The 26,560-nt window shown below is 43.9% G+C and overlaps 1 protein-coding gene across 1 annotated transcript in view; it reads left to right on the forward strand.

Moving 5' to 3' along the window:
• TULP4 (TUB like protein 4) overlaps window positions 1–26,560 on the forward strand; it is a 165,391-nt gene that overhangs the window by 77,750 nt on the left and 61,081 nt on the right. The window contains exons 2-3 of the mRNA XM_007451354.1: window positions 14,489–14,617; window positions 23,073–23,234. Of these exons, the coding sequence (XP_007451416.1) occupies window positions 14,489–14,617; window positions 23,073–23,234 (291 nt within the window). The remainder of the gene's footprint in view (window positions 1–14,488; window positions 14,618–23,072; window positions 23,235–26,560) is intronic.

A 26,560-nucleotide genomic window follows, 5' to 3' on the forward strand; every position in this document is an offset into this window, starting at 1 on the left:
GACCAGATAGAATCCAATGTGCCAAAATATTAGAGCTGGAAGTATCTTTAGAAATGGTCTAGGCCAACTTACTTTTTCAGACAAAATGAAGATGCAGGGTGTTAGAGACCAGAGTGGAACTTGGGTTTTCTGTTGTCAGTGAGAAGGGCTTCTCGGTTCTGGCTCTGCCTTGCTCCCTTGGATCTGAGAGGCGTGCTTTAGGCTGGGCTGAGAGTCAGCTTGTTGGGAGATGAGCTAGGTTCTGTCTTCAGTTGGTAGCCTGGCAAACTTGGCTACCGATCAAAGGTGGTGACTGAGAGGTAGCGATTTTAAAGAGCAGGATGTTGAGAATCCTGCTATCTTAACTGCTCTGAGAACTGAAGAGGAGCATCTGCTAGATTAAATGTAAACGGCTAAAGTACACACCTGGTTGACAAGATTACTATCATATTTAATATATAAATTTTTAATTCAAATAGCCAAGTTAACTACTTTAATAATTGAATTTCCCTGTAGCAAATTTAGTGGCAGTTTATCAGTAGGTAGATGCTTAAGAGCTTAATATCAGCCTTTTCTTTTTTTGAGGCCAAGCATCACTGATGCTAAGGCCGCGTTTAATTTTGATTTGTCATCTTGGAGTTGGATGGATGGTGATATGGAGGTCCTCTAGTTCTAATCCAGAAGCACCCCAAGACACACACAACTGGTTAGATGAGTTGCTTCCAGGTACCCTTGGCAGTTGGCTGTCCAGCCTCTTTTTTAAACCCTTTCCAGTGTTCCAGGTGCCTTTTGAAGACAGCCCCTTCCAGTGATTGGCCGTGCTCCTTGTTAGAAAGTTCTCTTTCACAATAAACATTGGGCTTATGATTTGCGCTTATGTCTCCTGGTTCTGCCCCAAGACTTTTTTCTAGTTTTCTCAATATTTTTCATAGCTCATTTTGGGTAGTCAAAAATTCTAGACTAGAGATTTCAGCTTTCTAATTAAAAAACAAATTGAGCATCCTTCACAAATACAGTAGTTTTCCCAGGGTGAATAGGTGTTTTCCTCCCCGCCACACACACCCCAGATAGGATCATGAAGTGATTCTGCCTTACTTCACTTTGTATTGATAGGTAGGAAAACACACTGGACTAGGAATGGAGGTACCTGGTTCCCGGCCCCTGCTCTGCCTCTTCCCACTTGGGTACTTTGGGCAAGTGAACCTCCCTGAACCTCAGTTTCCTTTTCTATAAAGTGAAGATGATAATGCCTGCTCCAGGTACCAGGCCCTTTTGAGAATCAGATGTTTTTTGTAGTCTGTCCATTTCCTTACAGATATAGGAGGTTAACTCCCTTGTTTTAGAATGGAACATTTTGAATTATAAATTTGATTTATCAGGGGCTTAGATAACAAGTTATGATGATTAAAAAAGGATAGATGATGCTTTCTCGGAAGTCTGAACCCCATGAATGTGGTGGGTTGACAATTCAGTTTATGCTTTTCTGTTTTTATTTTAGAGACTGGGAAGAGATTTTAAGAAATTCAAGAAGAAATAAAATGTATGAGTTATATTGTGGAAGCTAACACATTTGTTGGCTTAAGTTAACACCGCATACCTCTAGTGCGGCCCATGTGAAAATGTTGGTTTTAGCTGGGATCCCTGCTACCTCCACATTAGAATCAGATCTAAATCCAAGGGGGAAAAAGTATCATTTACTAATAGACAATAATGACTTTAAGAAATTAGTGGCCTTTGCTGATTAATGCTTTTTATTCAGAATATTTTAATTTCTAATTTGTTCCTGCCTGATTCTGCTCTTTTGGTACTCCAGGTAATCTGCTTTATTTACAGCTGTTGGCACCTGAGTTCTCTTCGTTTGCTTCCAGTCAGGCTCACCAGACTGGAAGGCTGAACGACACAAAGATGTGCTCTTCCCACTGTGAAAATAGTGGACGTGCGGCCTTTTTCTTTCTTTTCCTTTTTAAAATCAAGCACTGAGTCCATTTTTTCACACACTCTTCTTCTCTCTTGCCAACCAGAAACATATTTACTTATTGAGAAATTAATTCCAAAGTATGGGAATTAATACCCCTACAGTGGGGGTTGTTTCACAGTCACGGTTTTGGGGGGAAGAAATAAAAATGTGTAAAAGGAAATAGTAATACAGTGTTTCAATCGAATTTGGTGCATGTGACACCGGTTTTGAGCTTTTTGTGTATGTGTGTGAATCATGTTTTACAAGAAATGTTTAGTTCTGTATGATAGCCAGTGATAAAATCTTACATCCTCCTTCAATGTTGTTAGAAATTTCAAAAGAAATGACTGAAAATCAATTAAAGCATGTGTAGTATACTTTAATAACAAGTTTTTAAAAAGTAAATCAAAGCATTTATACTTAGTATGCTTTAATTATGCTTAATATGCTTTTTTTTCAAATTCCACGTATTCCAGCCCCACAAACCATGCCCCCAAATCTGATACGTTTTTAGGTCCTTCTTTGAGATACACTGCCTGGCACATTATCTTATGATTTAATGGATTCTAACTAAAATGTAACTTTAAGCTTGAAAAAGAATGCTCTCAATACTCTGTGCATAATGTGTATCACAATGATCTGATACCTATGTAAAGTATACCTGTGTTAAAAAGAACAACAGCCTTCATTACCAACAGGTTAAAAGCCCACGTCCCTTTAGCCTTTCTATTGAAAGACACTGTTGGACCTGACTTAATACTTAATGAAATTTACAGCAGGGGGAACAGGTAATATATTTCCTTTGTTTCTTTCAGAGGAGTACAAGGATCAGTTAAAAAAAAGCTGAGACTTGAACACAAGTGCTAATAAGTATCCTCAGAAGTTAATTTGAGTCATTCTAATGACTCCACGGTAGGGTTGTCTCACTGTGCTTCTAGTTAGCATTTATTAATAACAAATGATGTTGAGCATCTTTTCATATGCTTATTTGTCATCTGTATAACTTCTTTGGTGAAAGGTCTATGAAATCTTTTACCTTTTAGAAAAAATTGAGGTTTTTTTTTTTTTTTGAGTTCTGAGAGTCAGATCCAAACAAGGTCCGTTACATGAATCGCCTTAGGTTGCTGTGCCCTTTAAATCTTTTAATCTATAGGTTCCTCATCTCTTTATTGTTTTCCTTGCTTTAGGAAAACCCAGAACATGAGAAATTCTGTAGGAAAAGTGGATTTTCCTAATTACATCCCCAGGATGTTCTTTAGTCTGTTTTTCTGTCTTCTGTATTTCTTGTAAACTAGTTGTTAAGGTCTAGAGACTTCAAGTTTGATTTTTTGGGGGGCGGGGGTGGGTGGGTATCGTTTTGGAATTGCTTCATGGATGGCATCATTCACTTCCATCAGGAGGCGTGTAATACATGATTGTCTGCCTTTTTGTGATGTTTACATTGGTGAGTTAGTTAGGGATTGTCAGTTTGATCCATTCATACTGCAGTCCCATCAACCTTTCACCTACAGCCATTGTTCCATTAGTAGTTGCAAAATGATATCCTAATTTTGTCGTTCCTTCTTTATTTATTAACTGGAATACTTACACCAAGAAAAACTTTGCCTCATCACCTGTTTGTTTGTTATGGGGCAGTGTTTGTAAATAATGGCAGGATAAATGTGGGTTTTGGTTTTTCTCCCCTTTTTGTGCCTGGTTTCAGGGCAGAAAGTTCTATACCATCCTCTAAAAGTTAACAGTGAGGATTTTATTTTTTAGGATTGTCGTGAACTCATGGATTTAGCATACATGAATTTTAAGGTACTTGTCTCAGCGCCTTTTGCACTTTTTGACGCTCAAATTGTTCCGTCCTTGGTTACTGGGAGCCCTTTCCAGTTGGGTCCAGAGGTCTTTTGGTATCTGTTTTGCCTTGTGGGATACTAAGGTGTCCCAGGCTCATCTTGTAATTTGTTGATTTTTTTAATGTCAAAAGCCGTTTACCTACCCAAGTAGCAATGAGCACACCTAGATCTTGGTTTCTTGGATCTAGACGCAGACCTTCGTTTCTAGTACCATCTTCCAATAAAAGGAACCAGGGTTCCATGGAGAAATGTCTTATTCAAGGACTGGAGCAGGAAATACACATGAGTCTGGAGCATCTTGTGGTGTCAGAAAAAAAAGATGGCACTCAGAAAACAAAACGAAACACATACAGTGTCGGGGGTGTGTCAAAGGGACGGAGGAACCAACTGAAACTGCTCCCAGTGGCCAAAGCAGGAACAGTCTGAGCAGCAAAATACATGGAAGTGGTATTGGATTATAACCCAGAATGTAGAGCAGACATCTGTTAATTCTATTAGTGTCCATACTGGTAAAATTAATGGAGAAAAGGCAAATCTCCTGAGCAGAAGGGTTGTAAGTAATTTATGTAGACACTCCTCCTTCAAGGAGGTGGAGCATAAATCGCCAGTCCTGAAGCGTGGGCTGCCCATGGTCACTTCTTCCAAAGAGTACAGGTGAGGAAAGGGGGTCAGAGTCAGTTTACAGTGAAGAAACTGAACGGAGACTATTTAGCCAGGTGATCTGAGTTAAACTTCAACAGCGTTAGGTCATGTAGAGAGTGTGTACCACTGATGGCATTTCACCTCTGTGGTCGTCCCCCCCAAACTCATAACTCCAGCGTATCACGAGGAAAACATCACACACACCCTCATTGGAAGACACCTACGAGTTCTCCTCAGAGCTGTCCAAGTCACCGAAAACAAGGGACGTTTGAGAGACTTTCTTGAGTTGTAGTCAAGAGGAGCTTAAGGAAACGTGGTGACTAAATGTGGTACTCGAAGTGGGGTCCTGGAACAGATAAAGGACACTACATTAAAATTAAGGAAATTTGAATAAAGCATGGGCTTTGGTCAATAATAATATATCCATATTGATTTATTAATTGTGGCAATATACCATACAAATGTAAGATCTTAATAATAGGGGAAACTAGGTATGGTACATATATGGGACCTCTGTACTATCTGTGCAATTTTTCTGTAAATCTAAGACTATTCTACAATTTAAAGTCTCCTAGAAATTTAAAGAGCTGTTTACCCTTTTTGGCAATAACCCCAGGAGCTGATACTTGTGTAGTGTACCACTGTCTTCAAACACATTCTCAGTTCCTTTCTTTGAGTTTCTCCTCTAGTTTCCAGTTAGGCAGGGGCTTGTTTTTCATGAGCATTAAGGCCATATCTAAAGAAACACGTTGGAGCTAGCACCACAGTTAAAACATAGAACTGGGTGGTGAAGATCAAGCAGAGAGTAATCTTGTCTGCACTGGCCGAGGTTTTCATCCTTTGTTACTTAACAGCCACAGAGGGGGCACCACCCACACTGCAGGAAGCCTTGCCCTTGCCAGGGGGGCAGCACCGTGTCTCTGCCCAGACAGGCCCCCCACCCAGCTGATGGGCCCGAGAGGCAGGGAGGGAAGTCTGCTTTGCTGTCCGTGTTCCTGCTGTTGACAGATGGTGTCATTCACGTGGGTGAAGAGCACCGAGGCGGGGGGGTGGGGGAAGAGACCTGTTAGGGATGTGCCGAGTTTGCCAGGCCTGTCTGGCATCCAAGCAGAGATGTTGGACAGGATCTAGAGTAAGGGATTGAAGACAAGAACTTGGAAGTCATCGTGCTTAGATGGTTAAACCATGGATTTAAAGCTGAGACTAGATCAGATGACTAGGCAGGCAGAGTAGACTGAAGAGGGCAGGGTCAGGACTGAGCCTGGAGCTCTGTGCCCCTCAGAGGATGGAATAGGGAGAGCTGGCAAAGGGGAGACTGAGGGGTACTGGAGGCCACTGTGTGCACCGTCCCCCGGCCGCGGTGCGCATTGGCCACTGGGGCGTCCAGCTGCCAGCTGGTCCCCTGCCCCACTCCCCCGTCCCCGTTCCCGCCAAGCGGCCAGCAGCCCATGACCAACGCCCGGGGTGGCACTGGAGGCCACCCCTCCCTCGGAGCGGGGCCAGCTGTGCCGGAGCCACACACTAGGGCTCCCTGTGGGTCAGGCTGAGGAAGCAACACATGTCCTTCCCTTACACCCCAGACCTGTCCTGCCTCGCTCACTGCCTTTGTCCTGGGAGGACCCACAGGGAAAGGCTTCAGTGCGTGGGTCTCCGTCCCAGGCTCTGCTTTCAGGGACCATCACCGAAGACGCCGGTAGAGAAGACTTACTGAGGGATGAGGCAAGTGCCTTAGTGAATGTCAGCTGCCATTCTTCCTTTTCCGGGCACAGACCTCCCTCCTGGAGCCTGGAGCCTGTCCACCGCGGGACAGGGAGGCCACGGGCAAAGCTGGAGGCAGGCCGGGCCGGGGGCTGGGGACACAGAGGACGCAGTTCTGCCCACGAGAGGTGGCGACATTGCCATAGAGGAAGTGATGTTTGAACTGCGCGTTGAAGGAAATCCTGCACCAGCTTCAAGGCTTAACTCAAGAGCCACGCTGGAGTGGCCCTGGGCCCCCTTTTCGGCTCTGTCGGCTTCAGCCTCCCGTTTGGGAGCTCTCCAGGCTCGCCGGCCCTGCGGGATATTCACTTTCGAGCCACAGCAAGTCGGCCCAGAGGAATGGAGAGGAGGACCTCAAGAGTGATGTGATGTGTGCTGAGCTGGTCGGGTCTTTGGGCCACCAGAGCCCACCACCTGCCCAGTCTGCCCCCCTCCCTCTGCCCGCAGCCCGGCTCCTCCAGGGCACGGCTGTACCTCCTGCGCTGCTCGCCCTTGGCGGGCCCGGCGGTGGCTGTGTGGCAGGCGCCTAGAGATGCCTGTCGGGTTCATAAGACGACTCTGATTTCTTCTTGGAGGAAGCCATGAAGGGAGGCCTTGGTGGTGGGTGCACGGCCGGGAGCTGAGAAACCGTTGTCCGGAAGCACAGCGGAGGGGCGGTGAGGGGCAGAGAGAAGGAAGAGCCTCGGTCTGTCTCCTCAGAGCATGGCACTGAGACGTGTCAAGTAGAATCGAATGTGAAAGTCTGTGGAGATACGCAAAAACTCAGAAGCAGAATCTGAAATAATTTTACACGTGTCTGATTGGAAAACATTTTGAAGTCTGGCAGGGTCGAGTCCATTAGGATCTAATGCACAGGTGGACTGCTGTTGGGATGTGCGCTGTCGGCTCACTCTGGAAAGTGACCTGGCACCGTCTGGCGAAGGCAGAGCTGCGCCTGCATCTGGTCCAGCTGTTCCCCAGTGCAGACTCAGGGGAGCCCTGCTGTGGTTCACAGCGGGCTGGTGGCAGCATGGTTATAAGCAGCAGTGCTAGTGTAATAAAAGCGGGAAAGAAAGGGAAGGCAGCCTAAATGTTTGTCAGCAAGGGGATGAGGTAACAAACCGTGGTGTCGTCACAGTGACTGCGATGAAGCAGTGAGAATGGACGAGTTGGAGCCACGCTTGTCAACAAGGATGAATTTCACAGCCTAATGTTGAGCTAAAGAATACAGAGAGGTTTTAAAGCTTGAGAACATGCAGAAAGGCTGGTCATGTTTAAGCTGGATGGCAGGTACCTGGAAGGTTATTATCCTGGTTTCTCTTCTTGGGTGTATGTTTAGTGTTTTCTGTAATATTTAAAATTTTTAAAGAAACACGAAATACTGAAGTGAGAATGCATACGTGGGTATAAAAATGCATGTGAATTAAAAAACATGAAATGCCCAGGAAGTGTTCTTTTCCTCAGAGGAGGGAGGGCTGAGGTGTGGGAGGAGCACACGGGGGCTTCCGACGGTCCTGGTGATATTTTCCTAAAGCTGAATGAGGACAATACTTTAGGGGAATTTTTCTTTCACCTGTTATGTCTGCCATAAATATTGTGAAAACTCTTCTTAAAGTTTTTTTTAAAAGGCTATGGAAATATTTGTACCTTCTCTCAGCTCCACTTTTTAAAAAATCTGTGAAATGGGAGGTTAGAATAACGGTAATACCTCCTCCTAAGATATCTGTGAAGATAAAATAAGCTAATGTATGTGAAAATGACTTTCAGACTCTTGGTTATTATTATTACTACGAAAAGAAAGTGTTCAAATTCCTTGCTACAGAAATAGGTGAAGCTGGAAATATGTTCATTGTGGGAAGATCAGAAAACGTAGAAAAATTCTGATGAAAATCCCTTTACTTCACCACCACTAATGTTTTAGTTTATTTCTCTTTAGCATATGATTTTTGTTTTCTTCTGTCAGAATTAGAGTTTGTTGGTACAGCTGTTTTTGAGAATATTTCTGCATCGCAGAAGTCTGACAGCAGGAGTAAGAAAGAAGACGTGAGGCGGCTTCTCCAAGCTCCCCCAGGCGCTCCTTGAGGGCAGGGCGTCTGCTCCATCTGTGTGTGTCCCGTGAGCAGCGCCTTGGTGGTGCTGAGGGATTGATGGCCCCAGGCCAGTTTGGTTGCGGACCGGAGCGAGGAGACTGAGGCTCTGGCCTGGAGCCTGACCTACCTTGAGCGTTCTGCATGACCTCATGCTGGCTGCCCCCATCCTCATCTGTGAGACTGCGTGGTCGTGTCAGCTCTCAGTTGGCTAAAGCCAGTAACCGTTGTCTATACCAAGAGTATTTGTGTGAGAATAAGTGGGAGGTGACGATGGAGAACACATGCTTAGCCCTGGTAAGGTGCTCTGTAACCTCGGGGAACAGTGTTTGTGACTGAACATACTTTCCAGTAAAATTCTGCTTGGGAGATGGCAACTGAGATGGGACAGAGAAGGATGGAAGTGGGAGTCACAGGGAGTATTCACTGCACTGGTTTTGAGATATGCACAAATCAGAAAATGGCCAGGAGATGAAGGTACTGACTGTTGGGTTTCCTACAGACTGTACTTTTGGATGAAGCCATTCAAAGCATTTTATATATTGCTTTAGTGGAAGACTCTCGCTGCCACCTAGTAGATGAGAAGGCTAGGGACGGTAATTTTGCATTCGTATCAGGAGACTTGATAGAGTTCTTTTTTTCCTAACTCAGTCCTGCCTGATAATATAAACTCTCCCCAAAAAGAAGATGTATTATTTTCCAACAAGATGGTTTGGAAAACATCAGGAAGGAGTGTGTAGCTGTGAGTTTCCTGAGAAGCGTCTTGGGGAGCCAGGACTGCGGAAGTCACCCCCAGATTCAGATTCAGGTTTAGAACCACGTAGCAGCACCCTGGTCCCTGGCCTAGGGCTTAGAAAACCATAGACCCGTGTTTTCTGAATTCCTTTATTGTCCCTGAACCATTTCCTTCATGGAGTTCTTATCAGCATATTGAACTGAATGAATGAATGAAGACTGGATCTGTGAACATGTAAATGAGAGAAATAGATTATGTGGAAATAAAAGCGAAAGTTTCCCTCAAACAGAGTGTTTCAAAAGGCTTAGGAAGAGAAACTCTTGCAACTCACTAATGAAAAAGACAACCCAACTAAAAAGGGGCACAGGATCTGAATAGACATTTCTTCAAAAAAGGTAAGCAGATGCCCGGTAAGCACTTGCAAAGATGCTCCAAACCATTAGCCATCAGGGAAATGCAAATCAAAACCACTTCACACCCACTAGGACGGCTATAATCAAAAGGACATAATAACAAGTGTTGGAGAGAATGTGAAGAAACTGGAACCTCATACATTGTTGCTGGGAATGTAAATTGGAGCAGCCACTTTGGAAGACAATCTGGCAGTTCCTCAAAAAGTTAAACATAGAATTATCGTTTGACTCAGCAACTCCACTCCTAGGCGTATACCCAAGAAAATAAAAATGGATACACAAATGTTCATAGCAGTATTATTCATAATAGCCAAAAGGTGGAAACAACCCAGATATTTATCAACTGAATGGATAAACAAAATGGTATATCCATACAGTGAAATTTTATTTGACCATATAAAGGAAGTGAGTACTGGTACATGCTCCAACATGGATAAACCTTGAAAAGATTATGCTGAGTGAAAGAGGCCAGGCACAAAAGGCCACATACTGTATGATTGCATTTATGTGCAGTGTCCAGAGTAGGCAAATATGAACAGACAAAAGATCAGTGATTGTCTCGGGCTGAAGGGAGTATTGGAGGCTGATGAAGATGTTCTAAAATTTACTGTGATGATTGCACAGCTCTATAAATGATACAGAAACCATTGAGTTTTACTTTTTAAATGGGTTGTATGGTATGTCAGTTTTGTCTCAGTACAACTGTTGACGCCCCCCCGCCCCACCCCAGATCTCACTTGGACTAGTTTTAACATCTTAGTGTTGAAAGAGAACAGTATAAAATTCTAAAGAAATATGGTTAATCGTCCTTCAGGAATATTTTAATTTAGAAAGATTTGTGGAGTGCTGCTGTGTGCCTGGCATCGTGCCAGGCTTCAGGAATGCAGATGCAAAGAAATCATCAGGCTGGTGAGAACCAGAGATGGTGTGCAGGGTGTGAATGCGTGCACCAGAACTGGGTAGGGGGACGTTGCTGTGTGCCTGGTGCTGCTCTAAGGTCCTTTCTCATCATAGTTTTCACAGTAGCTCTAGAAGGATTGCTGCTGTTACCCCCGTTGCAGATGAGGAAAAGGTACCCAAGCGGGTCAACAGGGTGCCCGAGGCCATGCAGCTGGTGAGCGGTGCGGCCGGGGCTGAGCTCTGGACCTCACGGGACCGTCATGCTGGTGGGCATGAAACCGTTGTCCACATTGAATTTCTTCCAGCCTCTTTTTCAGGGTGCTTTTGGTTCTTTGTTAAAAAACAGCTAAATGTATCTAAAATTCAGTTGGCCCTCATTTTGTTTTTCTTGTACAAGTGAAGTTAGTGCTGTTTCACTTAATAAATTACAGAATAAGAAGAACTGAGTGGTAATAATCACTTACAGGGATTTATAACTTGAGCTATTTGTATTTAACGTATGTCCAGATTACATTCTTTGAGGGTTGAGGGAAATATTTCTGAACATTGGTGATACTGGTTGTTCACTGCGGTGGTTTCCTGTATATATCTATAAAATAGAAATTATATCTACCAACACCATTTGAAGGGTTCCTGCCTCAAACGATGAACATTCTTGGATGAACTGGTGCCTTGGATTAACTGGCACTAGAGTTTTGTTCTGCCTAAAAATAGTTCTAGAAGTAGGAGGTGAAGTGACTAATTGAGGGCATTAGAGTACAGCCCAAATAGGCCTTCAGCAGACCTGCACTGTATTTTTAGTGTAGATTTCTCTACCGTTAATTGTACTCAATAAGTATTTATTGATAAGGATAGCTATAAAATGATAGAAACCTTAACATTGGAGAGGGTGACAGGCTGGCATTTGGGGGGAATAATCAAAGACCTGGGTCAAAACTTGGCTTAGCCTCTGTCTGTAGAGGAACACATGCTTCAGCTAACATGTTAAATGCTGAAGTTCTTTTGTGCCCAAAGCAAATAGGAGCCCCATTTTCCTTTAAAAGGGAAGGAAAGCTCTGCCTTAGAATGCTTGGGCAGCTGCTTAGCACCCTGCCACGTCATCTGGGCAACTGAGAACCCAGCTGGCCCCTGCTTGGTAATTCCTCAACACTCTGGTATGTCCTGACATTGCCAAGCAGACTGGAGGGATTCACAGAACAGGAAATAAGCGGCCGGGAGATAAGACGGGCAGCTCCGAATCGCAGACGAGAGCGGAAATGAGAAAACTAATCCAGGGAAACAACATTGCAGTTTAACTTTATTTTTAAACCAAGGATCACTGGAAAGATTTCTCTCTCTAATTTAGGGGAGCAACCCACCTATATTCAGTTATACCGGTTATACTCACAGCAAAGAAGTGTGTGTATGGGGACTGCACTTCTGTTTACTGCTGCATCTCAACTGATTGGGAATTACGAAAAGATGACATTGAGTCTGTGAACTCTTTGTTTCTCCAACAACTACTACTGTGTTGTCCCAAGACCAAGACATTTTTAACGTTAGAAATAACTTTAAAATGTTTTTTTGCCTCTGCTCTTTTGTTTGTGTCATGCTGCGACTTGCAGGCTGTCTTCATGAAGAAGAGAGGTTTTGTTACTGATAATAACTAAGTATGCAATCATGTGTGGCGATGGTTGTTAAAAAGGCAAAAGTATAGAAAATGTGACTAACCTCTGTTCTCTGAAATGTGACATCTTGTCATCAAATATTATAAGGAAGGTCATAGTAGATGAATGTTCACTGTATTTAACTTAGGAAATAAATGTTCTTGTTTGTCATATTCCGCCCTCTTGTAGCCATCCTGAAGTGCATTAGTGATTGTGGGCTTAGGTGACGCAGGTGTCTTGAGGGACCAAATTGCAGCACATTGTGGGGCGGCACTGCTCAGGCCGATTGTTGTTGGGTCCGAAAGAAGTTTATGAAGTTGGTTTTTATTGGCTACTTGGAAATTCTGAATTTTATGACACATTCAGTGTGGTGCGTTTAAAGACTTTAACTGTGTTGGTTTTACTATTTTTAAAAATTAGATCAGTAATTTAAATACAGAATTTTTAAAGCTAGACTTTAAAAAAATGAATCTGGATTTGTTGCCCTCCCGTCCGCCTGTTTTGAGGCCCCCTCCTGTGTATGTTCACAACTCTGTACTTGCATGTAGAGCAGGGTATTATGTCTGTTTAGTGAACTGAACTCCGCAGGGACAAAGATTTCCTAACTTTCTATCCTCGCAGCCTCATGGTTTGTAATAGGCCGTCTGTCAGTATTGGCTCTTGTTAAAATGCCTTTGGGAGTCGAAAGTAACCTGCTTGAAGCAGTTTTCAAAGCATAACTGAATGAGAATCGTAACTTACGTGTGGCTGTTTGGCACGATATGCTCAGCATTCCCGTGTGTCAGTGTTCAGAGGTGAGCATGCCTCTGCCCTTTTCCTCCGGTGGCCCAGCTCAGGGGGAGGAGGGTGCACGTAAACCTGTGGTTATAGCAGGTGGTGTCAGCACGGCACCTGCAGAGCAGTGACCAGAGAGGGACAGGCAGTCGCAGTGGAGGGACAAAAGCTAGATGGGGCTGCTGGCAGCTGGCAGTGTCCACATCCGCGGAACTGGCATCCGTTTTGCAGGCGGGCCATTGACTAGCTTACGTTTGGCCGACAATTGCCAGGTCTCAAAAGATTGCGGCCTTTCAGCTCTTGATGCACAGTTTTTAAAAAGAGCTACAGTATCCTTACATTTTAAGTGGGTAGTAATTTCCTCTTGGACAATTTGAGGATTTTAGTATGCATCTTGCAACAAATGCTGGTACCACCAAGTGTGGTGAATCAAGGCTGGGGGGCCTCTCCCGGCTCTCTGGTGCCCATGGTACAACTTTGAGAAGGGGCAGGGCTTCTGTGTTGGTCTGTGGTTTGGATGCAGATGGACGTGAGGAGGGAGCTGTGCTTTTGGAGGCCCGTGACAGTCAGTCCTTGGCCTCAGCCGCTCGCAGTCAGTGGTTTAGAACATAAGTGGAACTTGGGGACCATATGCACCGGTGCCACGTATTCACGAGGATTGTTAGCTTATTAGGCACAAAGTCCTGGGAGGAGACGGGATTCGCATCTTATGAGCAGCAGGGGTGCTCTTGCTGGTTAGTAACAGTCCTCATTTGACTGACATACATCCGTATGTGTCCACGTATCCATGGCTCTTCTGGCTCCCAGCTGGACTTTCAGCTTGCCAAGGGCAGGCCCCGTCTTCTCCACCTCCGTGTTGGTCACGCGGCAGCGTGCAGCATGGATCTGATGAGTACGAGCTGAACGAAGGAAACGATCACGGTCACCAGCGCAGGCGAGCCAGGTGACCTCCGGAAGCATTCCCCGTGGGGAGCCCGGCGCTGGTTTTGTGCCTCCTGGGACCACTTCATAGCCCTGTGCCCTTACAGGTTTTACTGGGCTCTGTGAGGGCTGATCCCACAGACCACCTACCTGCGGCCACCTTTTACGTGAACGAGTGATAGTTGAGAAAGATGAAAATGATTGTCCACGTTCGGGATTTTTCAAATTTAAAAATTAAGTTCTCATACTCATCCGTTTTGAAGCTTATAGTTTCTTCGTATTTCCTCTGTGATAAATCCTGAACAGCTTAGATATTTCAACTGTGTATTTTTTCCAAATTGGCACGCTTAGATGCTGAACTACTTGGAAATAATGTAGCCTGGCAAAGGTACAGAAAATTTCACCTTGGGAGAAAATGAGATTACATAGGCCGCACCCTTTCTTCCATCTGTACCAAGCAAATAGTGCCCTGACTCAGGTACACACAGTAGGTTTCGAGGAAATCATTTCCCCACCGCCCAGGGCCCTCAGGCGAGCGAGCCTGGCACTGTGGAGGCAGGGCCGGGTGCGGGTGGGCTCTGGGCCCGTTCTGCGGTCACGGCAACGGGCGCTGGGACGCTGTGGTTCGTGGTTTGCTCAGGTGCCTGCTGTTTGTCAGGAGGCCACGTCACGTGGGCCTGGTCCCCTGAGGCGCTGCTGTGTGTCCTCTCTGCTGGACTCCCCACCCCCCATCCTCCCTGAGTCCTTGCCTTTGTCCGTGCGTTCTAGTTAGTTCTGGGTCTGATAACCTCGTAGACGTGATTGCGGCCCACGGGCTCCTTCCCTGCAGTAAGTGTCTTTTTGGTCGTTTCCTAGGTCGTGTTGGTGAGGTGGAATGAGCCGTACCAGAAGCTGGCCACGTGCGATGCGGACGGCGGGATATTCGTGTGGATCCAGTACGAAGGGCGGTGGTCTGTGGAGCTGGTCAACGACCGAGGGGCCCAGGTGAGCGGGCAGGACGCTCCTCCAGGGAAGGGCGGAGGGCAGATGAATGAAACCAGCATCCTGCTTCTCGTGCTGCCCGTTGAGTACATCACTAGAGCGAGAGAAGGATCGTCCTTCCTTCTCTTCCACTCTGCGGCTGTTGTGAGAACGCTCCAGGCCTTAAGCTTTAATTAAACCTGTGAAGTCGTTTTTCACCACTCAGTGTTGTGATTACCTGTTAAATTCCGATTTAACGAAGCGCTCCTGGCGTAGGGCTTCTTTGCTGCCCTGTGGAAGGCATTTTCCCGTGTTGTCATCTTCCTAGTTCTCTCACGGGGAGCTCCACACGACCGTTCTCACAGCCAATCCCCAAGCCGAGTTTTTCACACTCCCTTTGGTCAGGTTTCAATTAGTGGGGCCACCTGTTGTCATCGCTCAGCTCTCCCTTTCTGGTACCAGTTTGTCGCTGCTCTGAGGAAAACAGTTGCTCCAGGGACGCCCTGCCGAGCTGTGCTATTTTAAAAACCACTTCGTGGGTTCCCGTGGCTGATGGTATGGCCCTGGCTCTCCCTCCCTGTGAGGACGGCTGCGTAGAGCTCCTGTCTCGTGTGTTTAAGGACACGGGTCCCGTGCCAAGGATTTGACAGGCCTGAGTGCTGGGGGAACCTTTATTGACAAGGGGTTTCTTAGTCTGTTTGACTCTGCGGGGTGGTTCCCCTGTGACTGCCTTTCTATACATTCCTAAGGAAAGGAATTCTCACCCTCTCTCCTCCCATCTGTTGCTTAAATAAGCTACGAGCTCTCCAACTTCGAAGGATGCAGACCGGTGAGGTGACATAAAATTGCAGGGAATGAAGCTCTTACTAGCAGTTACTGTTAGGCTGAGGAACTTTGTAAGATGTCATCACAGAAGGCAAACCTACCTCTGGGTGCAAACAGAACATACTTCTTTGTGTGAGTTTATTTATTTGGTTGGGTCAGTGTAATAATTTTGACTGACTCTGGTAAGGCCTTACCGGTTTCCTATATTCCGCCGTGAGTGGAAAAAGGAAGAGGTGGCACCTACACTGTGACTACTAACTAACCTTGAAATTGAGCCACAGATGTGGAAACCTCACGGCCATAAGAAGTTCACGTCACCCAGAAGGTGGACACTGTGGTCAAGAGCATGAGCTCTGGAGTCAGCATCTCAGTCCATCACGCTTCAGTGGGAGATACTTTACTTCTGTGCCTCAGTTTCCTCATCTGTACACAGGGAGTTTAATGGTGCCTGCCTCCACGGATCACTTGGGAGGATTACAGAAGAGTACATATGGAAGGGAGTTCCCTGGTAGCCCAGTGGTTAGGATTCCAGGCTTTCGCTACTGTGGCTCGGGTTCAGTCCCTGGTCAGGGAACTGAGATCCTGCAAGCTGCGTGGCACGGGCCAAAAAAAAAACCAGATTAAATGTGGAAAATGCTGTGCCACTGTCTGCACATGATGGTTGTCCCCACAAGTTGTGATGGTGCCTGAAGCACTTATGAGGTGCCAGCACCCATAGCCGCCGACCACAGGGCATACCTGCCCTTAAGTTGTCGCCATAATGTCATCACCAAAGACCAGCTTCAGGCCTTGAGGCAGCAACTCTTCACAGCTTCCCGTGAAGTGGAGACTCTTCTGAACTTGCCCATGAGGGTCTTTAAAGTGCCATTGTTCTCCCATGCACCAGAGTGAAGCCTTTCCCTGGAAAGGCTCAGTGATCACATGAGACATGTCTTCAGACCTTGGCCGGCAAGAGGTCTTACAGAGTGTTACTCTTACAGAATGGCACTCGGTGCTGGCCTTTTCCAGGTGTCATCCCTCACCTCCACAGGAACCCTGTTGGGAAGATGTTGTTACTCTCAGTTAATGGAAGAAAAAACCCAGCTCAGGGAGGTTGAGTAACTCACCCAAGGAAATTAGTTCATGGTTTGTAAAGCCAGAATTTGAACCCAGGTTTGAATCCAAAGCTCTGTCTTGTTCCCAGACAATAAACTGTTTTCTCTTTAGCAGAAATGCATATACTCATAGTACATCCAGAGAGCTCAGGCTTCACTGCCATTGGCGAGTCCGGCCCCCCCAGCCTGGTGGTGCTGCCACACTGTCTCCTGCTGACGGCAGCTTCTCTGAGGAGGGAGACATCTGTCACCTCCACGTCAGAGCTGTGTGGCCTCCGCCACCGCCATATACCCTCAGCCTTTCTTTTCATTGAGAGTTTGGCGCAAACAAAAAGCGTGTTAGAAACAAGAACAGATGAATTCAGACCCGGAAGTGAATGAGCTTACATGGACCATAGAACATCTGGAAGCACCTAGAATCTCCCAAAAGCCTGTTCCTTTCAGGTTCGACCAGAGTAATCACTGTATCTTGTGATCTGATCCAGATCTTCATATGGCTTTGCTGTTTGCCACTCTGATTCTACAGACCTCAGAATCCATTGAGCAATTGTTATCGTTAAGCACTTGCATTTGGGGGAGATTTGGCCGCTTTTAATTGTGTTGGAGTCTCGTCTTGTATGAGAAGCGTCATGCACTGGTGAGGATGGCTCACTGGTGGAGGGAGTGGAGGGTCCGTGCGCCGGGATCGGTGTCTGGGGGCGGGAGGGACAGTTCTGTGCCTGGAGGAGGAGCGTCCTTGAAGTGATACTCTTTAGAAGAGATGACAGGTGATCTTTGTTATATAGCATGCCTTTCATTGTCGTGAAGTCATCAGACATTTGGCAGAAGCCAAGTGAAGCTTTAACACTCTTTTTTTCAGGAAATGATTATGAGTCCTTTATTTCAAAAATGAGTCTGGAACAGTGCCTGCATTATTTCATAGCATTGGTCACAGGCCGGCTGTGCCAGGCACAGGCCTCGGACCGTCAAAGGAAAGGCTGTCTTGGGCGGCGGGCCGTCCAGGCTGCTCCTCAGCTTTGGTCAGTCATGTCGAGAGAGCCCTGAACGTGGGGCAGGAGTGCCACGGCCCCCCGCATCGGATAGACCACAGCAGAGGGCTTTCTGCTTATTTCCTTAACAGCACTAGGGACTCAGTTCCCCTGGTTTTGTTTTTCCAGTTTTGGTATAGTCTTATCACTCTATGCCAACCTAATTTAATAAGCACAATTAGATCATGTAAACATCCTCTGTTATCATTTTTTGTGACTGTAAGATGAGTGGTGCCTTGGAGAAGCATCTTGTCACTGGCTATATGTTTTCTCACTCTAGTGAGATGTTTTTCCTTTAGCACAAAGATAAATGAGTTAAGACCCATGTAAATAAGTAGCATTATCTTTGCAAAATGAAAGGACCTTTACAGTTTATTGCAGAATTAGTGTGTTGTCTGTAAAAAAAAAAAAAAAAAAAAAAAAAATCTTTTCAGTTCTTAAGAAAAACTAGATAACGTAACTGGTTGAAACATAAGGTCAGAGAAACCAAGATTCCGAGTTGAAAAACAAACAGCTTTTTCCAGTACCTTCAGACCAGCTGTCGAGGAGCTGTCTCTACACCCCCATGCCATTGTCATGAGGGGGACGTGCTGACCACTGATAACCTATAATCCCTGCTGGGAAAACAGCAAGAAGTTCATGTCCTTTTGGTGTTTGTTCATTTGTTTTATTAATACCTGAAGTGTGAAAAGTCCAGTAATGTTACAGATTTCAATGAAGGTGAACATTTCCAAGTATAAGCAACAGTGAAGATGATAATCAATTTTTTTAAGTTAGAAAATATTTAAAAGGTAGTACAAACTGAAAAAGTAAGTTAAGGTGATAGAAACAGGACCAAATATAACAATAATTAGAATAAATGTAACTGGGCTGACTTCACCGATCAAGATGATGCTTGACAGATTACGTTTTTAAAAACATAGCTATATGCTGTTAGGAGCCACACCTAAAACTTAAGGACATATACAAGTTTAAAGTAAAAAGGTGGAAAAGATATATTGAGCAAATATCCAGGAGAAAAGAAACCTGGAGTAGCAACTGTTACTTTTGGATAAAATAGACTTAAAGATAGAAAGTAATGTTTCGTTTATAGAGTGCTACCACATAATGATAAAGGCTGTAGTTTACCCAGATGATATTTTAAATATTGATGCACTTATTAATAATAGCATCAAAATATATGAAGGAAATTGACAGAACTGAAAGTAAAAACTGATAAATTCATTGACGTACCGAGAAGTTTCAACAACAACAAAAATCGGCAAAGATATAGAAGATCTGAGCAACGCAGTTAACAAGCTTGACCTGATGGACACTTGTAGTTTCTGAATCCACCAAGTAGAGAACATACATTTTTCTCAGACACACACAGAATGTTTACAAAAACTGATCATGTTCTGAGGTTTCGCAGACCTTTTCTGTGAAGGGGCAAGATAGTACATATTTTAGGCTTTGTGGATGAGGAGTCAGAATTGAGTATATTACGTAAGTACTAACAAGAAAGAAAAGAAAACCAGAAAACTTTTTGTTGATAAAGTTTAAAAGTTTATTTATGGATGCTAAAATTTGAATTTTATATAATTTCACACACAACAAAGTATCATTCCTCTCGAAATTTTTTCCTGACCATTTAAAACCATAGTTTGTGGGGCTTCCCTGGTGGCGCAGGGGTTGAGAGTCCACCTGCCGATGCAGGGGACACAGGTTTGTGCCCCGGTCTGGGAAGATCCCACATGCCGCAGAGCGGCTAGGCCCGTGAGCCATGGCCGCTGAGCCTGCACATCCAGAGCCTGTGCTCCGCGGCGGGAGAGGCCACAACAGTGAGAGGCCCGCGTACCGCAAAAAAAAAACAAACCAAAACAAAACAAAAAAAACCATAGTTTGTGGACTGTACAAAAGTAGGTGGCAAATAGATTTGGCCCACTGGCCATAGTTTGCCAACCTGTGTTTTAGGGCATTCATAAAACCTAAACAGATTTCCATTGGTAGCTCTCATGATTATGGACCATGATTTCTGAATGGGTTAGAAGTTAATAACAAAAACATAAATTTAAGAAATTGGTGGGAATTCCCTGGCAGTCCAGTGGTTAGGACTCGGCCCTTTCACTGCCAGGGCCCGGGTTCAGTCCCTGGGTCAGGGTACTAAGATCCCACAAGCCATGCAGCGTGGCCAGAAAAAAAGAAAAGAAGGAAAATTGCTGACCAAATATTTGGACGTTTGGTCATTTTTAAATGCATTGTTAAATAGCTCATGGGTTAAAGAACAAATTTAATGGCCATTTATAAAATCTTAGATCTGAATGATAACGGACTATCTACATATCAAAACTTGTGAGATAGGATTAAAGTGGTGATATAAGAAAATATATATCCTAGAGTCTTCCCTAGTGGCGCAGTGGTTAAGAATCCGCCTGCCAGTGCAGGGGACACGGGTTCGAGCCCTGCTCCGGGAAGATCCCACATGCCGCAGAGCAACTAAGCCCGTGCACCACAACTGCTGAGCCTGAGCTCTAGAGCCCGCGAGCCACAACTACTGAGTCCACACGCCACAACTACTGAAGCCCACGTGCCTAGAGCCCATGCTCTGCAACAAGAGAAGCCACAACAATGAGAAGCTCGCGCACCGCAACGAAGAGTAGCCCCTGCTCGCCGCAACTAGAGAAAGCCTGCGTGCAGCAACGAAGACCCCACGCAGCCGAAGTTAAATAAATAAATAAATAAACTAATTTTTTTTTAAAGAGAATATATATCCTTAATTTATGTATATTAGAAAGGAATAAAACTCTGATCAAATGAACAGAGTAAATCCAATAAAAGGAGAAAGAAAATATAATTTAAGTAGAAGTAGAAATTAATGCAATAGCAAAAAATTCATACAATAGAGGAGATCAACAAATTCAAAAATGTGTTCTTTGGAAAAAAATTAATGAAGTAGACAAACTGCTGGCAAGCCTTGAGTGAGAGAAGAAAGATGAAACCTAAAATAATTTTATGAATGAAAAGTTGAGCATAACTGTAGATAAGGTAGAGATTACAAGGTAGTCAAAGGTAAATAAAAGATGCCTAGGTAATTCAGTGGGGGAAGAATCACCTTTTTTTTTTTTTTTAAATTGAGGTATAATTGACATATAACATACTGGTTTCAGGTGTACAACAAACTTTGTATCTACTGGGAAATGATCGCCACGATAGGTCTATTTGACATCCAAGGAATAGTCTTTTTGACAAATGGTGCAGAAGCAACTGAATATCTGCATTTAAAATTTAAAAAGTAGAACCTTGATTCTTACCATACACCCTGTGCAAAAATTAAATGAATCATAGACATAAATGTAAAAGCTGTACACCTCTTCTGGAAAGTTTGCGTTTGCCACCTTGGGTTAGGTAAAGATTTCTTGGATTGGATACAAAAAGCATGAAACGTAAGAGAGAGAACTTGATATTGGACTTCATCAAAATTTAAAACTTACTTTTTGAAAGATATCCTTAAGAAAATGAAAAGGCAAGTTACAGAATGGGAGAAATTATTTGCAGCACATATTCAGATAAAGGATAGTATCTAGAATTTTTACAACACAATAAGGTCGAAAACGTCTATATATCTGTATACATATGTGTATGTGTGTGTATTTACGTATATAATGAATAGGTGAACGTGAACGGATATACAAATAGATATATGTGGCAAGGGATGTGAATAGAAAGGTTCCGAAAGAGGATGTGCATATGAGCAATAAGCACATGAAATGATGCTCAGCATATTAGTCATTGGGGAAATGCAAAATAAAGGCACAGTGTCCTACCATTACACACCTACTAGAATAGCTAAAATAAAGAAGACTGGCAACACCGAGTGCTGCTGAGGTGTGGACCTACTCACATACACTGCTGATGGGGATGTGAAATGGTTCAGCCACTTGGGAAAAGCTTGGTAATTTCTTATGCATTTAAACATACACTTACCATGTGACCCAGCAGTTAATTCCATTCCTAGGTATTTACTCAAGAAAAATGAAACCATGTGCCTACAGAAAGTCTTGCACGTGAATACTCATAGCAATTCTGTAATAAGCAAATACTGGAAACAACCCACATGCCCAGCCCTTTGGGGAGATGAATAAATTGCGGTATATTTATGCCATGGAATATGACTCATCTATAAAAAGGAATGAACTACTGGTGCACACAAGAAATCAGAATACTCTCAAAATTATTACACTGAGCAGAAGCAGTCATAAAGAAAAGTGAACATACTGTGTGGTTCTATTCATGCGAAATTCCTAGAATAAGCAGCTAGTTACAGAAGTTAGGTCACTGGTTGCCTCAGACCCAGGGTGAGGGCAGGGAATTGACTGCCAAGGGGAACTTTATTTATTGCACGTAAATTATAGCTCACTAAAGGTGATATTTAAAAGGATAATAAGTACTGTTAACAACTACTTGCCAACAGTTTTGAGAACTTACATGAACTGGATAAATTCCTAAAAAAGTATTTGAATAGAACTGACTCAAGAAGAAATAAAAAGAGAAGCTTGCCTGCTGCTAACACTATTAAATAAATTGAAGCAATGATTAAAAATCATCCCACAAAAAAGTGCAAAGCCAGATGGTTTCACAGGCATGCTCCACCAAACTATGAAGCACCAGGTCGGCCCAGTTTATACAAATTATTCCTGGCCATGGAAGTAAAGGGACTACCCTCTAACTCATTCTGAGAGGTCAGCATTAACCCTGATAAATTCAAACAAAGACGTTATAAAAAATGAAATCACAAGTTTGCCTCACTCGTGAATACAGATGTGGAAAATCCCAAACACATAATCCACTTCAACTGTATGTGTAAAGGGCAATACTTGACCTCGAAGTTGGGCTGCTTCTAGGTATGTAAGGAAGGCATAAAACTGGGAAATCCATGGAAGTAATTTGCTGCAGTAATAGATTAAAGAGGAAAAACATGTGGTCCTTTGAATAAATGCAATAAATGCATTTGATAGAACTCAACACCCAAGTATAAGTAATGTGTTCCGGTTAGAGATTATTTCTCATTTTGATTGCGGGAATGTTGTTAGCAAGACTGAGAAACGTATATAGTCAGAAACTGAGAGCTTTACTGTCTTGACAAGTGACCACGAGACGCTGATGGAGAATCTGGTACTATAAGGGCCAGGCCGTAGAACAGTGTCTAAAAGCAAGGATTCTGGAGCCACACAACCCTTGATCATTTTTGGCTCTGCCCCTCACCAGCTCTGTGAGACCAAGGAGAAGTTGCTTCTCTCTGCTGTGGGAGGTATTACCATGGGCTTAATGAATTACCATGTGTGAAGCACTTAGCACCTCCACACTGGCATATGCTTTTCCAATAATGTGTTTTATGTGTTATTGTTAAAATACATGCAACAGCATATTGTATTGTCTCTTTAAGGCCATCTTGATCTTAGCCAAAGGCTAAGGTAATGACTAGGTCTAGCCTTTGATAAAAGTGCTTTCCCTTTCAGATTACAACTTGACTCCTTTTATCTGTGTGTCCCAAAGGTGAGTGATTTCACGTGGAGCCACGACGGGACTCAAGCACTTATTTCATATCGAGATGGGTTTGTCCTGGTTGGTTCTGTCAGTGGACAAAGACACTGGTCATCTGAGATCAACTTGGAAAGTCAGATCACGTGTGGCATATGGACGCCTGATGACCAACAGGTAAACGCCCCTCGAACGTGATGTGTCATGTTAAAACTACGGGAGCTGAGGGGGAAAAGCGTAAGGCGGCGGGGCTGGGGCGGGCCCGGAGGAGAGCTGGCTCAGGGGCTGGTAACGAATGACAAAGGCAAAGAACCCTGGGCTTGTCCAGGTAAGAAGCAACACCAAAATTGCCTGTGTTAATAGATTGGGGAAATAACATTCCCCACCGACACCGTGAATACTGAGTTAGCAGCTTAATTATAGGAAATGCTCATACAAATTTACTTTAAAATCTGCATCAACAGCCAGTTGATAAATGGATAATGGACGTACATCGTTCGCGAAAGAAGTTCAACTAGTCAGTAATCATGATGGGAAAGTATGTACTCTCCGGGGAAAAATGCGAAATAGCATAGTGAGAGGGTATATTTTCACTTATTAACAGAGAAAATGATACCGATGACTTTATTGATCATTTGTAACGGTTTAATCAAATAAATATTTTCATTCATTGCTGGTAATAATATGCATTCGATCTTTGGGGTGGCAAAGATTTGATACAGTTTTTAAGCAAGTCTAAAAAATTCTCATCTGCTTTGACCTGGTAATATGCTTTAGGAATTTATCTAAAAGAGACAAAATGGGAAGAAAATAAAAGTTGTGGTCGTTAAAGCATTATTTATGATAGTAAAAATTTGGCAACAGGCTACTACAAAAATAGGAGACTGGTTAAGTAAACTGTGCTATAACCACTTAAAGGATCATATAGTAGTTCAATAAATTAGAGATCGTGGTTATAAAGATGACGTAATAATCTGAAAGAGCTCTTATGATATAATGTTAAGGAGAAAAACCAGGATACGAAATGGTGTATGTGGTGTGATTACCACATCATAAAGCAACCGAAGGAAGCTACCCACATTGTCAAACTAACTGGAAGGAAATTAATCAAAATGCCGCACGTAGGTGGTTATTTTATGGTGAGCCTCTGGGTCATTTTTAAAACCTAATTTCAGGTGTTTCTTTAAGGCGCCTATTTTACGTTCATGATAAAATGATGTATAATAACCTAATAAAATTATATATTGATAATTCATTTTTTAATATAAGGGTTGACTAGTTAAAACCTTTGTAAATGTAAAACTTGTGTTTTCCAAGTACAGGAGAACCCATAAAATGCCAGAACATTTTATACTTGAGATTTCAGTTTAATTTTGGCAAAATCGAACAGTATAGTATGAAACCATAACTTTTTTGGGAACCTTTTTTACTTTGCTTTTTATTAATGAATTGCTTACTTCTTGTCACTATATATTTCATGTTTCCATTTTATTTTCAAGTAAAAATGCTCAGTATTTTTTTCTCTTCTCAAAATTAGTATTACGGGAATTACAAAGAGGTAGTAGTCTCAACTCTTGAGTCTCTTCCCTCCCCATCCCCCAAAGGCATCTTAGTATCCAATAGCAGATGTGTGTTTCTGTGTGAAGCACTTGGATTTATTCATTACAGCATTTTATTTTTGTAGGATTTTACTGCCCCTGCAGTCTGCTGAGAGATGCGTGCCATGGCCCAGTGAGTGACCTTGCACACACACTTAACCTCTCCCTGCTTCAGTTTCCTCCTCTGTGACAAGCGGTGTGAATTATTTCCTGCCTAATTCCCAGGGCTTTTGTAATGATCAGTTGAGGGAACAGATGCTAAAGCAGTTAAGAATATGTCAGAGGAAGTCTCGGCTTCACATTCTTCCCTCACCTGGAGTGACGGAACTGTGAGGCTTATGTCACCGTCCCCTCTGAGCTGTGCTGGCCAGTGTCCCCAGCAGACTGCACACCTGGAGTGTGACAGGCATGGGACCCAGAGAGGCTGGGGACACAGTGTGTGAGATGCAGCAGCTGCCTTTGAGGGCCTTGGGCCACTGGAGGAGGCAGGCCCACAAGCACCTTGTGCTGTGTCCAACAACATGGTTGCCCAGGTGGCAGACAGCATGGTGTCGAGCGGGGGATGGAAGCGAGGTGGGCTGCAGCTTCGACTGGGTTCCCTAGGCCTGTCGGCAGGACCCCAAAGCAGCTTTGCAGATGGTTGGGCTCCTGGCCCACACCTCTGTCTGGATGGCTGTTTTTATGGTTCTGTATTGAGGGCCAGCAGGTGGGATTTCATTTGAGGAAAGAGCTCCATTGCCTTTAAAAAAAAAAGATTGCAGACCTTGGAGGAATTTAACACAGGGAAGAGGTGTGTAGGACGCTCTATGGGTCGTGTTTGAACTGAGACATTCCTCCCTCCGTCTCTGTCATTCTTTCGTATCTTTTGCTTAGTTTGAAAATTATTGATGAGAAAAGAGTGTAAAGACAGTATAATGTTTGTAATTAATGCCCTGAGCTTTGACATTGGGACAGTCTCAGGTGTGGGCTGCAAGAAGCCGGCTACATCTCTTCTCTTCTCCTTGAGAAGCTTCTGCCCTTGATGTAGAGTAAAACAGCCTCCAGGACGCCTCCTCACATCTTGAGACAGTTCTGATCGTAATGGGATTTTAGGCTGCTTCCTGTTAACTCTTCAGAATGTAAGCAGTACAGTTTTACAAGCAGTGAGTTTGAAATCTAGCCATTTTCCTGTTTGTCATATATTTTCCTCATTTTTTCCGGGGGGGTCTGGGTGAACACTGTGCCTCTTCAGACATGAACATTTGCAAATATGCATCTAGCTCGCTTTGCGTCTTAGCTGAGTATCAGTTCACTGTCAGAGCCTTTCAGCTGGCTGTGGAGAACTTGAGACGTGTTTCCGTTAAGTGTCCATCATCGGATGAATGGATAAAGAAGATGTGGCACATATATACAATGGACTATTACTCAGCCATAAAAAGAAATGAAATTGAGCTATTTGTAATGAGGTAGATAGACCTAGAGTCTGTCATACAGAGTGAAGTAAGTCAGAAAGAGAAAGACAAATACCGTATGCTAACACATATATATGGAATTTAAGGGAAAAAAATGTCATGAAGAACCTAGGGGTAAGACAGGAATAAAGACACAGACCTACTAGAGAATGGACTTGAGGATATGGGGAGCGGGAAGGGTAAGCTGGGACAAAGCGAGGGAGGCATGGACATATATACACTACCAAACGTAAGGTAGATAGCTAGTGGGAAGCAGCCGCATAGCACAGGGAGATCAGCTCGGTGCTTTATGACCACCTAGAGGGGTGGGATAGGGAGGGTGGGAGGGAGACGCAAGAGGGAGGAGATATGGGAACATATGTATATGTATAACTGATTCACTTTGTTATAAAGCAGAAACTAACACACCATTGTAAAGCAATTATACTCCAATAAAGATGTAAAAAAAAAAAAA

Source organism: Lipotes vexillifer, unplaced genomic scaffold, assembly GCF_000442215.2.
Source record: "Lipotes vexillifer unplaced genomic scaffold, Lipotes_vexillifer_v1.1 scaffold935, whole genome shotgun sequence".
Taxonomy (NCBI): Eukaryota; Metazoa; Chordata; class Mammalia; order Artiodactyla; family Lipotidae; genus Lipotes; species Lipotes vexillifer.